A 14,501-nucleotide genomic window follows, 5' to 3' on the forward strand; every position below is an offset into this window, starting at 1 on the left:
TTTTAAAACCCTCTTATTTTGGCAGTGACGAGCCCAGATACCATGTTTTGCTCCCCATCCTATCAATCAACTGCCAGTGGACAGTCAGTTTTCGTTCGAATTCTGATAACAGAAAGAGAGATTTTTTTTTTTATTGTGTTGGGGGGGGGGGGCATTTATCACTTATTAGCTCACTCAATTGGGAGAAAAAAAATGGACGGCAATTTTTCTAGGAGGTTTGGTGATTTTCCACAGGAAAATTTTAAAAACTGCTAAAAGGGTTTGCTGTGTGGTTAAAATATATAGTAGCGCTTATTTTCAACTATTAAAAGTTTCTTAGTTACTCAAGCAGCTTCAAGTTTGAAAGACCCGTGCTTTGAGGAAAGATCTAATGGGGGAAAAAACATGTTTTTTGAAAAATTATTAACTGGGGGAAATTTTTTTTAAATATAATCAGTTTATTTGCCAGAGATAAAAGGAGTGTAAAAAATATACCATATGATAAAAATAAACTATACAGTTTAATGGTGAGTAATGTGCTAGGAGGTAGATTGCAAGAAGTTTTTCACTACTACCTTTTCTTGCTTAGGACTGCAAACTTTCTTTTTTCGGTGCCTCAAGATAAAATGCATACCATATGTTGCATTTATGGCATAAAACACATTAGCGGAGTTTGGAATCATGACTTCTATAAAAATATAAAAATGAAATAAATATTTCTGAAACACTATATTAAAACAACATTGAAAACCTGGATAAATAAATTCCTTATTTTGATTATCAAAAACATTCAAAAATACAATTATCTTTCAATTTTAAACTAATTAGATCAAGGAAATTACAGCAATGTAGTTTTAAAAAATTATACTAAATGCGGGGGGGGGGGGAGGGAGGGAACAAATTTTTTTTAAATGAATATAAAAAGCCAACATTCCCTCAATCCAAGATAATTTTTTTTATGAATTTTCTACAAAACATGATTACTTGCTTTCTTTTTTGAAGAAAAATATGGACTAGTGATGGGACGAATATACAGAGAAAGAGTGATTGATTTAGCCGAATATCAATTTTCTTAAAATTACACTGCTGGCCACCCAAATTGCAACACCAAGAAAGACAAGAGATATTGCAACAATATTTATTTTGTAGATAACATGTTGACCAAGCATCAAATGATTAAATTTATAGACTTCTGTGAAGTGTGGTTCCTGCCAAAATCAGTAGCCGCCATTGTTGGAGATCACCGCTGCCACACGCCTCGGCATTGATTCAAAGAGACTTTGGATGTGTTCTTGGGGTACAGCAGACCAAGCAGCTTCCACGCGTTGCCAAAGTTGATCTGGTGTGGCAGCTGGGGATGTAATCTGGGTCAATCGTTGAGCAACCATGGACCACATGTTTTCTATCGGCGAAAGATCCGGAGAGCGAGCTGGCCAGGGAAGCAATTCAATCTGGCGATTGACGAAGAACCTTTGGACAATGCGTGCCACGTGTGGTCGCGCATTATCCTGTTGAAATATGGCTGTGGGCAAGCCCTGAAGGTAAGGAAGGACAACTGGCTCCAACACCTCGGAGATGTAGCGCTGGCTTTTTAAAGTACCGGCAATGCGTACTAGAGGAGTGCAAGAATGATATTCAATACCGCCCCACACCATAATACCCGGTGCAGGACCAGTGTGGTGGTGCATAACGCAGCTGTTCAGCATCCTCTCTCCACGGTGTCTCCAGACTCGAATCCGACCATCGTGGTGTTGCAGACAGAAGCGTGAATCGTCAGTAAAGACAATTTCATTCCATTGTGCCATCCACATCCTTCTTTCATCGCACCATTGACGGCGGAGACGTCTGTGGTTCTGCGTCAAGGGTAGACGAAGCAATGGACGTCTTGCGGACAGACCACTCTGCTGTAAACGGCGTCGAATGGTACGCGCAGACACTGGATGATGCGGTACAGACTGAATGTGCTGTGCTATGGTTCGTGATGTGGCTGAGCGATCCGTCACTGCCATACCCACAATACGCCTGTCATCACGTGAAGTGGTGCACTGAGGTGGACGCGATCGAACACGTCGGTCCGTCGTACCCTCCTGCATCCAACGATCACATATCCGCATTACAGTTGTTTGGTTTCGTCCAACACGACTACCGATTTCCCTGAAAAATAATCCACAATCTCGGTAATCCACTATCCTTCCTCTGTCGAACTCGGATACTTGATCAAAAGATAATCGCTGTTTTCTACGAGGCATAACTGATCGTTTTTTTGAAAAAACCACAAGAAAAACACAATTGCTGTACTTCAAATCGTCGAAATCTCCAAGCCTTAAATAGCGCTTTGAAGTGGCGCCACAGGCGCCCATGATGTGCGTCTGCGCTGAAAATTCTAATCATTTGCATATCTCACCTCTGCTAATACATGTTGTAAATTTCATATTATTTGCATGCTTCCTTCAGGGTGTTGCATTTACGGTGGCCAGCAGTGTATAAATGAAATTGTTTTTAATTGAAATTATTGGTAATTTCAAATGATGAATAATTGAATCCAAATGATCCTCAATCTCCTCCCCCCCCCCCCTCTCACTATGGCCTTGCTGAAGCTATAAACATAAAATTCTGTCAGTAGTTTTATTTTATACTGTTGAGACTTCCAAAATAATTTCTCAAAATTCAACCTCTAAGTTGGTCTTGAAGAATTTGTAGATTACCAAATCCACGCTAGTGAAGACGCATGTAATAGTTAGTTCCCTATTCATGGATATTCCTTACTTGATAACTACATGGTCACTGGCGTACGCAAGAGGGGGTGGGGGTTGAGGTTCTAGCCCCCTTGAGCCAAAATTGTAGTGTTATCTTGCAGGAAAAAACTTAACCCCCCCCCCCCCCGCCAAAAGGGAAAAAAACTGAACCCCCTTGCTCCTCGAGAAAATTTTGCTTACGCCTACGTTCATGATAATTAAAATGTTGTGTATCTTTTCTTTTAATTTCCAGTCATTTATGTATTTTTTTTCTTCACAAATTCTCTCACACAGTCAGAAGTCATGAAAAATAGAAAAACAAACGTCGAACCATTTTTCCTTCGTCTCTGAATCTCAATATATGTACAGCATCTCATTTTATTAGGATGGTTTTTTTAAAATACATGTGTCTGTGTGTATTTGTTTATTTAATAATAAACGATTCTGCAGTATGATTTTTTTTTTGTGATTTTTTTTAACTTCAGATAACAAAGCTATGTCTCATTATTGCATTTATTATTATTTTTTGTTTTATTTTCTCAGTGACTTTTTGTTTTTTTTAACTACATCGATGAGACTATTGATGATGTTTTTATCTCTTTACATGGCATAATAGCAATAAGCTTCCTCATGATTTTCAGCAGTAAATGTGTATAAATTAATGAAAAAGTAATGGGTATAGTGCATAGTTTCCCAACCTTTTTTGTCCCATCGCCCCCTTCTTCAGAAATTTTTTTCTCCCAACAGGCGCGGATCCAGGGTGATGTGTTGGGGGGGGGGCGGCAATTTTTTACAATGAAGATGTCGATCGGTGAGACCCAACCTAGTGTCCGCAGGTGCCAAACGTACTTAAATTAAAAAAATTAAGAATTAAAATTATTTAAAACTTTCAATTAATTTTCATTTAAAAAATTAATTGAACATAAAAATTAATTAAAAATTGAAGGCAGTTAAAAATTAAATCTAAATTAAAATTTATATTTTTTCAATATGCAACATGCTTATTTAAAAGCTTGCTTGCAGCAACTGGTGTTACAATTAATGAATAAGCTGTTTTTGATAATAAATTTGAACGTTTGTGCCGGCTACCCTCGCAAAAATTACCGTACGAAAAAAAAGTTTGAGGTGCAGACTGAATAATGTGTGTTATATTTATAAACATTGTAAGGAATTCTGATGCACATTACTAGCTAAAAATGTTTTTTTATTAATAGTATCATGAGCAATTGTACAAATAAATAAAAACTTTGCAGATGAAAAGAGAACAGAATATGACAAGCGTATGAATTGGTATTTTAAAATGTTCCTAGAATACTACTTCTTCCTCCTTCACTTGATAAAAATTAAGGCTCACAGTTAACCGGACAAAACAATGTGCACAAATAAAAATTCATCCGAATGTATTTGATAAATGCTTTTTTCAAGTCAAAGTAGGTAGATACTTTCCGTTTAAATTTAATTTTTTTTTATCCCTGTGACAGTATTAAACGTTTCTCTTTGTGACGTTATGATAACAATTAGGCAAAATAATATGAATAAAATAAGGATCTTGGTCAACCAGAGGAAATGAATTCTAAGCTAACTCGGATACAAGAAACCTCGTTTAAGAGAGACGATCCTTGAACATTTGAAGGAAAAAAAAAATTATCTAAAGCCCTGACCATGGCCTCCATATCCTAGAGCGGGGCCCCTAGGCTAAAGCCTCTAGTGGGTCCCCAGACCAGACTTTTCACGGGCCCCTTTATAGTTAATTTATAGCTTAAAAAAATGAGAATCGTCCCCGGCCCTGTCAGCTCCAACCCTTGAAGCATGAACTTTACGCACAACAACAAAGTAGTTATCAAATAAATAGGTAGGCTACTACGCGCACACTGACAGCCCCCTTACCCGTAACGGGTCGCACTGAGCTTGCGAAAAATTCTTGTGACCGCTCAAACTTTAAATCACTTCATGGCTTCAGATAAAAAGCTGAACCTATGCGGCACAGCTTTTGTCCTCTCATATGTAGGGTCCGTGATAAGGCAGTTTCGGTTTCAGTACAGCACAAGATAGATGTTTTCCCTGTTCAGATTTTGAATGCCGGTGATGGGATCGGCCAAATGAGCTTTGTTTACATCAGTGATTCCAGGTGAGCCCTCTGTGGTCTGTCTCGTTCGATAGAGAATTCTATCTATTTGCCGGCAGATCCATGTGGGGCCCTCAACTGGCTCTGCTTGTCTCGTACTGATTCATATCAGCTCAGTACTCCCCACTGGACCCAACCAAAGGGACTTTGTTTCCATCCATGGGGTCCCTAAGGTGGTCCCTCTTGTTTCGCTCAATACCTTGTTTAGTATTTACTCATGATCTGCTTGGCGTATGCACTGAAAAGGTTCGGAACTGCTGCTGGAAACTCAAGCATCCAAAGCCGAGCTACACTCACTCCAGCAACTTTTCGTGTTCACGTATACGCTTCGAGGACTTGGCGATTGGTGTAGAGAACATTAAGCAGTCTTTTTTCAGTTACGTTCTAGACAGTTAATTTTTCTTTCTGTGAACAATTTTATAGCACACCTAACTTGTATCCTTTCTTAAAATGAAAATAAGTACTACACACAATAAAACACCCATTTATGACATGTCTGTATTTACAAATAATACCTTTAACTTCCTCATTTATCACTTATAATTTTCAAACGAGACGATAAAATTAAAAAAATTACAAATTTCCAGCTTTGTATACCCGATTTATGAAAATATTTTGCGTCTGAAACCCATTTTTGCCTTCAAATAAAGTTTCCGATCCTACTACGCATAGAGTCAGACTTTCAATAATCCCTCCAGTAATCCGGTGTTTTTAGGCCGGTTTTCTCCGAGCATAGAATAGGAAAACATAGTGCGCACATGTTTATGAGCAGAAGTTTGTTATTTAAATGGACTTTTTCAATCAATCTGCAGTAATTCGGCGATTTCGTTAACCCAGTACACCCTGGTGTGATATGTGCCAGATTAGCGAAAGTCTACTGTACTAATAATTCATATCTCTATTAGTTCTAGAAAAATTCAATTCCATCAGCCCCCCCCCCTTTTTTTTTTGATGGTAATTTTTCAGTTTTTGCCCTCAATTTTTTTTTTGCAACACTGATTTTAATCATCCTCATGCCCCGTTACTGAAGACAATGTCCTATTTACAGAACTAAATGGGCTATAGCCCAGGGCGTCAAGTGCAGAAGGTCGGCAAATTTGAGGATTGAGCGGCCAAGAAAATTAGCAAAATGGGAAAAGGGCCACCTCTTCCCAGTCAGTGAGTGACCTAGAGAGTTTACAAGCACGGGAATGAGCAAAAGCGTGACTTAGAGCGGGAGTAATGAATGATCAAATGAGTGACATAAAGAGTGAGGGACCAGTTCAGTGAGTGGCCTAGAGTCAGCCGTCAGAAGCGTATACTGGGCCCTCGGAAAAAGTAATTTTTCTGAGCCCCCTACCTGGCAAGACACGTTTACTTTTAAAATTTTAAACCAGAGGCCCCTCTGTATTTGAGGCCCCCACCCGCGGGGAATGCGTTAAGACGGTATTGTCTAGAGCTCGTGTAAGTAACGAAACAATTACCAAAACCAGCGTCAAACACGTGTGTGACCAAAACAGGGTGCAAACATGTAAATGACTAAAAGGTCCGTCCCACGAGAGTTTGCTAGGGGACGCTGGGTAAGATAATTAAAGTTAATAAAAGTCTTTGTCGGACATAAACCGCAAAAATAACAGCCGCCGTGAAGTAACCCGTGCTTGTTCGGTCATTCACAAAGGAAGACGCTCGTTCCTCTGCCTTTGTATTGAAAGCCTTAAAAATTATTGCTTCCCCGAGGCCCGAGACGACCGCGGATCCTAACAAAGACTTTTATTATCTTTAATTTTAATTATCTTATCCAGCGTCACCTAGCAAACTCTCGTGGGACGGACCTTTAAAAGAGTGACTTTAATACAGGTGTACTTGCAGGAGTGGGGGGGGGGGGCTATAACATGGGATGGAAAATTCGTGGATAGAGTAGTTGAGAAAATTAGACTAGAGTGGAAGGGCGTTGAAATTTGAATAGCCTTCAAATCGGCAAAACCGTAAATGCGCTTCTGACTGAACATCAAAATTACTCTCAATCTCCTAACCTGAATCTCTGGTTCGGTTTCAAATAAACAACTCATAAAGGATGAAAACTTTAATTTGGAACCACCTTAGCACGAGTTTCAGAGAATTACTAATCAGGAAATATAAAATCTTGGAAACCGAAATACTAAATGGCAAATCTTGCTTATTCGAATAGGACGTCAAGATAAAATATGAAAATGTTTATAATATGAAAATATAGCATTGAAAAGTTATTGAAACAAGTATAGACTGTTTTCGATAACAAGAAATAATTGACGCATATTTCAATAAAATAGGTGGGTACTAATTTGTCTGCATAATTAAGAAAAATTTAAGAGTAAAAATACTTCCTAATGAAATTCTAATATTGCGTGATTTAAAATAATAAATTTCTTATTCAATTTTGTGCAGACTATATGGTTGTCAAAAAGACAGTTTCAAAGACAGTTTTTCGCCACAGATACGTTAAATAGCAAAAGCTTACTTTCATGCAAATTGGAATGATTTTCATTAATATTTAATTATGATTATCAAGTGCACAATATTAATTTTCAGATTTTTTGTCTGAAAAGATGGTGGTTAAATTTAATTCCCGCAGAACATCTGACACCACAGAATCAATTTTATATAGTGGATTCCACTTATAACGTTCCTCAAGGCCGAAACATAGGAAGAGGAGGTAGGTTTGGTGCCCAGGGCACTGGACCGGAGGGGGGCGTGAATTTCAACCCTTAAATCGTTAAAGCGTTTTTCTGCTTTAAACGATTTTATGGCTGTTTTTGGAAAAGCATTATACGCGCGATCCACTTATAATGTTTAATCCAAGTACTTATTTCAAATTACAAAGGCTTTAATTATTAGATGGGGCCGAGGCCTATATTTTCATAGATATTATAGAGAAGCTATGTGTGTTCAAATGCTCACCTGCTGGCGCAGGGCTTTTGAGCTACGTTTTCGAGGAGGGGGGGGGGCTTTGCTGAGATTTTTCTTACCTTTAGGCCCCCACTATAGTGAATTTGTAGAGTGAAAATCAAAAAATGATAAGAATCGTCCTGAGCCCTGTTAGCCTCGCCCTGTGGGGGAACCCCCCGTTAATGTCATTATCAGTGAATGCGTAAGCGAATGCAGCTTCATTCTCTGGGAAAACCCCAGAAGTGCTACAAAAAGTAATAGAATTAATTTTCTTAACATCCATTTATTTTAAAATTTTTGCTTACTGAAAACTGTTTTTTTCGAAGACATGGCCATTTTTTGATCCACGTCAAGCTTGCGGGTTTCAGGACTGAATTTAAAAAAAAAAGAGATAACAAAGGCTAGAAAACGATGATTCATCTTATTGGATGGCTTGTGCTTTATTGCGCGTTACCAAGAAAACTGAAGGGTGTACATTTTTTTGCCTCTCTACACGAGCCCTTAGGCGCTAGGGGGTATGTTGCAGCGAAAAGGCAGCGTGACAGCCGAATCACATGGAATCCCTGTAGAACCTTGGTGGGAATACAATTGACCCTCCACCGGCTATGACTTCTTTATTTTTTCGACCTTACCAGCAGAAGAAATCTCAAGGTGGAACTTGGGGAACAAATTTTATGGAAAGGAACTTTGAGAAAAAAAAGAAATTAATTAAAAAAATTAGGATTAATAAAGAAAAAAAGTGAGGTAACTGGAGTTATGTTTGCTTGAAAGCTCTTGGGAGGGGCGATCGCCCCTTCACCTATTGTTTAAAGGCTCTTGGGGGGGGGGGGGCGATCGCCCCCATCACCCCCCCCCCTGGATCCGCCACTGGCTCCCAACCTTTTTTGTCCCATCGCCCCCTTCTTCAGAAATTTTTTTCTCCCAACGCAATCTAACCCATGGGATCCTATGTTACACCCGTAGCTTCTACCGCCCCCCCCCCCGGAACATTCCATCGCCCCCAAGGGAGCGTTAACACCCACATTGGGAATCACTGGTATAGTGCATGGGCGGAGATACAGGGGGCATGCCCCCCCCCCCAGCATTAAAGGTGGAGTCGACTAATCTAATGTATATATTTATATAGGAATTGACATCATTATTAGCGTGATTGGTATTGCTCTAGCAACACGAGCAAATATGTTCCGGCGTCCCTGCAACAAAATGTTGTGGTGATTGCGAGGGAAAGAAGCAAAAGCTAAAGTACCAAAGGATGTTTAGAGGTGTCGCAAATTTGATACACGGTTTGTCCCTGCCAGAAACTTTCCTGACACAGGGGTACAACAGAAATGGCAAAATGACCACAGAAAAAGATTGGGAGTCCCACATCAAGGGATTAGCGCACCAACCTCTCAATGAGTATTAAAAAAAGGCTGCTGTTTGGAATCGGCAATAAAGTGTAGGTCCCAATCTAATTAGCCCTCGTGTGCAGAAAATGACCGTGGTGTGACAAAAATTATCAAATGAAAAAAGCAAGAGAGAAAGCTCTCAATATTTCTCCCATCTACTCTAGCATGAGGTTAACTCGACCAAAAATTAATGGTCAATTCTTCACTGTCGATTAATTACCATATTTTAACATGTATAAGGAACCCCTTTTTGTCAAAACTGGGGGGGGGGGGGTCGTCTTATACATGGATAGTACGCAACAACATGGATGATGCAATTTATGATGAGAATGAAAAGGGAGCGGATGATGAACTAGTTGATATAGCGGATTCTGATAAGAGATTTATTTAATTTAATGAATATTCGTTTTTTTTATTTAAAAAATTTTGTTTCTTTACAAAATAACCATTCCCTATCATGTTCTTATTTATATAATGAATAAAATTGAACAAGAAAAAAAATCCATTTTTTGTGATTTTTCTGAAATCAATGTTACGTGTGTGTGTAAGACGTTAATAAAAACTTTTTAAGAAATTTAAAAAGAAGTGTTAATGTATTTTTCCAATTACATAATATTTTGATTAGCTCTATTCTCCAATGTTCCATTCAACATTAAGGTGAACTCAAGAAATCCTTTATTTTTTATTTCTTGAAATGATAGATAATGAGCTCTTTGATACTTCACATCATATTATTTCGAGCAAGCCGGGGAGGGAAAATTCTGTCTTTTTTGCAAAATGACTAATATTTAGGCTGATTTAAATTATTTGTCCTCAAGATTATCTTTGCCAGTTGTTGACTTTAGCCACTGTGGTAGCTGAGTAGTCAGAGTGACGGACTTGCATTGTGGGATCTGAGTTCGAACCCCACTGCTGCCACAGTGGTAATCAGCAGAAATTGGTTTTCCGTGGTTCCCAACTTTAAGGCGTGAATGCGAGCCGATATCCCCGTTAAAAAGTCTTGCCACAGAGAGCAAGAGGCCTATAACAGTAGAAATATTCAAACACCACACTTCCCTCAGAATTTGTAATATTTAGATGGCTCCACTAAAAAAAATTCACACACAACCATCAAGCTTATATTACTGAAGGGAGCATGACATCAGCAGTCTTCGCCTTGGCAGTGCTGAGAACGGTGTGCTCCAACATCTCCGTCGGAAGATCATGTGACTCGGTGCAAACAAACATGATCCCCATAGAGATCAATGTTAAAATTGCTGATTTTAACATAGAAATGCAGAAATTTAGTGGGGTTTTCTGCCACATCAATAATTTTAAAAACTGAATGGAATTTTTGATTTTCAAAATATTGAGTTTGCTAAGAATACAAAGCCCAGAAAATTAAATATGCAGTAATTAGACAGATCCATTTTTGAGGTAGATATCCATGCAATAACATTAATTTCAGCTTTTTATTTATATCTTCTCAAGCACGAAAATAAATATTAATGTCTCCGTATTGTCTTATATTAACCAATTGCATCAATCCATATAGTTTAGGATGTTTTGAAATTAATTATGGGCCCATATAAATTACATTGAAGAAATCCCGCACTATTGATCAAGCATTTTTTGAAGCAAAAGCAGGCAGATCGATTCATTTCTATGATTCGAAAATTTAGATTTGTTCCTTTCATGAGTCGCATGTGGCATTCCTTTCATGAGAGTAATTAAAGATAATTCCAGAATTAATGAAAGAGATACTTTCAGCATTGATGAAATTGATAATTCCAGAATTAATGAAAGTGATAATTCCAGAATTAATGAAAGAGATACTTTCAACATTGATGAAATTAATAATTTAAAAATTAATGAAAGTGACAAAATTCCGGAATTAATGAAAAATAATTCCAGCATTAATGAAAGAGGATTCCAGAATAAATGAGAAATTCTAGTTTTAATGAAACACAATTTCAGTTCCAAAATAAATGAAAGCAATAATTTCAGCATTAATGAAAGAAATAATTCCAGAATTAAGAGAAAAAGGGATAATTCCAAAATTAATAAAAAAAAAATTCTAGAATTTATTAAAGAGATAATTCCAAATTAATGAAAGAAAAAATTATAGAATTAATGGAAGAGATAATTTCAGCATTAATGAAGTGATAATTCCGATCCAGCATTAATGACAAATAATTTCAGATTGATGAAAGTGATAATTCCAAAATTAAAGTAAGAAATAATTCCAAAATTAATGAAAGATATAATTTCAGAATCAATGAAAGATATAATTTCAGAATCAATGAAAGAAATAATTTCAGCATTAATGAAAGAAACGAATCCAGAATTGATGAAAAATAATAATTACGGAAATAATTCCAGAATTAACGAAGGAAAATTCAAGAATTGATGAAAGAAATAATTTCAGCATTGATGAAATAAGTGATAATTCCAAAATTAATGAGATATAATTTCAGAATCAATGAAAGAAATAAATCCAGAATTGATGAAAGCAATTACTCCAGAAGTAATGAAAGAAATAATAATAAACGAATTAATTCCAGCATTAATGAAAGAAACGATTCCAGTATTAATGAAATAAATTTAATCTTTTTTGATCTTTAGATGAGTTCTCTATCCTTTTTTTTAATCTTTAAAACACAATATTTAGAAACTGAACTGTACATTTCTATGGGCAAACAAGCTTTGTTTTCACCAAGTCACGTGGTTTCCTTATATTTGATGTAGATGCTGTCGTGGCGGCTGGATGCTCTCTCCAGTAATATAAGCTTGATGCACACAACACTATATATGCATGCAGACTGTTAGGCACACATACTCATTTCCGGCACAACTCAAACGGTAGTAAATTGCCCATGGCGATAGACCAGAGTTGTGCTCAGTTTGAAAGAAAAAGTTGTTGACTTTAGAAGTATGTTTTCAATTACAAAACGTTTTCAAATATAAATATAGTTTTTGAAAATGCTATGTTTTTGAGGGGTCATACCCTAAAAAAAATCTTTCCATCCACACCATGTGCGCCAAAACCCTGAATTAGTGAAATGTAAAATCTGCTTCAAAAATTTACTTTCATTTCATATTTTTAAATGCAATATTTATAGAGATATTTAAAGTTTCGTGTATATATTTATCACCATGGCCCCCACAAGGCTGACAGGGCTCCAACCTTGGGACCCTTGACGATTCTCATCATTTTTGTTTTTTCACGCTATAAATTCTATATAAAGGGGCCCCATGAAAGGTTCCAGCCTAAGGGCCCTGCTCCAGGATGTGGAGGTCACGTCTATCACCAACAGTTGAAGGCACGGCTCATAAATTATTAAATTACAAATTGAAAAAATGTAAATGTTATAACAAGACTTTAAAATAGCAATTCATTATATAAATAGCTCTTTGCTAATTTATTATTATACCAGAATTTGACCAAAAGATAAGATGCATCAAGCACAGTGAATGATGAAACTAAATTAACAGTGACATTTTTTTTTTATTTTGAATTTATCTTCAAATAGCTTAGCACAGCCTTATAGTCATTTTGTTAATACAGTCAAATCCCATTATAACAAACTCCAAAGAACTGATGAAATCACCTTGCTATAACGAAATTTCGTTGAAGTGGAATTTGATTTTTAAGAAAAAATTGCTCATTTGCATTCTAGAATAAAGTTAAATTTAAAAAAAAAGTTTTGTTTACTTAACAAATTTGAGGCAAAACATACGTTTTTTTCCCCCCTACAAGTATTGAGGAAGATGAGGAAACAACAAATTCCTATCCCTACTAAGCCTTGCGATCACGGAATGCATACAATTTTGTAAGTCTTGCATAACATTTGAAAATTCAACCCTTACACTGATTTCTGCTGTTGTAAAACTTGCTCTTCCGAAAACTTTTGTTACAATTTCAGAAAGCAACTGCTTTACTATGGTTACGGCTATCAAAACAACTGCATCAAGTACAAGGCCAGTCTAAAGGCCCGTTTACACGAGGCAAGTGCTTTAGTTGGTAACTTAATTTTTAGTTGCCAAGTACGATACAATGTATGCAGACGATAAGGGCCATTTACACGGCTTTAGTTGGCAAGTGCACAAGTGATTTAGTTGGTAAGTGAGATAAGAATGGTTCTATTTTTTCCGGTTAAGTAGACCTATGCGCATGTGCCAGTGGGCGTGACCTGCCGCTCTTGGAGGGGTCTTTTTGCTCTCTCACGGAGGGGTTTATTTTGATCTCAAGCGTGAAGCTGTTCATGCTCCGTTGTCTTCTGAAGTTTCGCAAGAATTCCGCGGAAATATTGGATGGTGAAGTGGCTGGAGGACACAACCTTCAAGTTTGTTGAAAAATATCTTCGCCATGAGTGTTTGTTGAACTATAGAAATGAAAATTACCTAAACAAACAAACTAAAAATTATTCGACGTTGGAAAAAGCTATGGAATATTCTGTCGACGTGATGTCAGGAGTTGAAAAAATTTGAAGATTAAAAAATATATATCAGGTGTGGAGGATTTATATATTAAAAACTGGAGAGAGGGGGGTTTCGAATATTTCTCTTGTCCAGAACGAATTTGCTGCCATCTGTTGTAAAAATACATGATCAAATATTTAACATAAAGATATCATCTCTATAGATTAAATTAAAAAAATAATAATTTCGAAAATTAGGAAATAATTTTTATGTTTAATGAATTTTTATTATTTAATTTTTAACCCTTATAATTTCCTACGAATGCCAAGAATCTTCTCCCGTATTTTTGGCTTACGTAATTCATAATTTACCTCCTCTTTAACTTCGATTAAAATATCATATAATCGATATTTACAACTTAGAGGAGAAATAGAGAAATCTTATATTTCTTCTCGATGACTTACATAAGTTTATATGTTGTGTATTCTTTTTTCCCCTCTTGGGTAAGTGAAAGTGAATAAATTTATATTCTTTAAAAAAAATATCATATAACGTGGCTGTGATCACAGTATTCGTAAGTTCCACCTGATCATCTTCATCCATCGCTACGAAAGCTATGAGCTTTAAAAAAAGCACCTCTCTGAATGCCAGATAAATAAAAAATTATTGCTATTATTCTCCCGTGCGTTGTGTGCGTCTCTCTCTCTCTCTCCGTGGATTTGAGTAGACTGAATCGTGCATGCACTAACTGCGCTCACCTCCGTAAAAATTATCCAATGAGCGTCTACTTACCAATTATCGTGTGGACACTTTCAAGAAGAATCGGTAAGTTAAAATTAAGTTACCAACTAAAGCACTTGCCTCGTGTAAACAGGCCTTTAGACCAAGTGGCGCCTGGTGCAAAAGCATTAGTCAGCCCCCGCCTCCCAGGTGCAAATCGTGTCGGAGGAGAAAATTTTTGCTAGTCAT

At 36.9% G+C, this 14,501-nt stretch overlaps 1 protein-coding gene across 3 annotated transcripts in view; it reads right to left on the bottom strand.

Moving 5' to 3' along the window:
- Positions 1 to 478: 478 nt before the first annotated feature.
- Positions 479 to 14,501, bottom strand: part of Rgl (Ral guanine nucleotide dissociation stimulator-like) — a 153,517-nt gene continuing 139,494 nt past the window's right edge. For all 3 annotated transcript variants that reach the window (XM_089233416.1, XM_089233418.1, XM_089233417.1), the window contains one exon: positions 479 to 667. In XM_089233416.1, the coding sequence (XP_089089542.1) occupies positions 519 to 667 (149 nt within the window). In that variant the 3' untranslated portion in view covers positions 479 to 518. The remainder of the gene's footprint in view (positions 668 to 14,501) is intronic.

Source organism: Pholcus phalangioides, unplaced genomic scaffold (assembly GCF_987345545.1).
Source record: "Pholcus phalangioides strain wild (caught in Gottingen) unplaced genomic scaffold, Ppha-v1.0 ptg000007l_1, whole genome shotgun sequence".
Lineage (NCBI taxonomy): Eukaryota > Metazoa > Arthropoda > Arachnida > Araneae > Pholcidae > Pholcus > Pholcus phalangioides.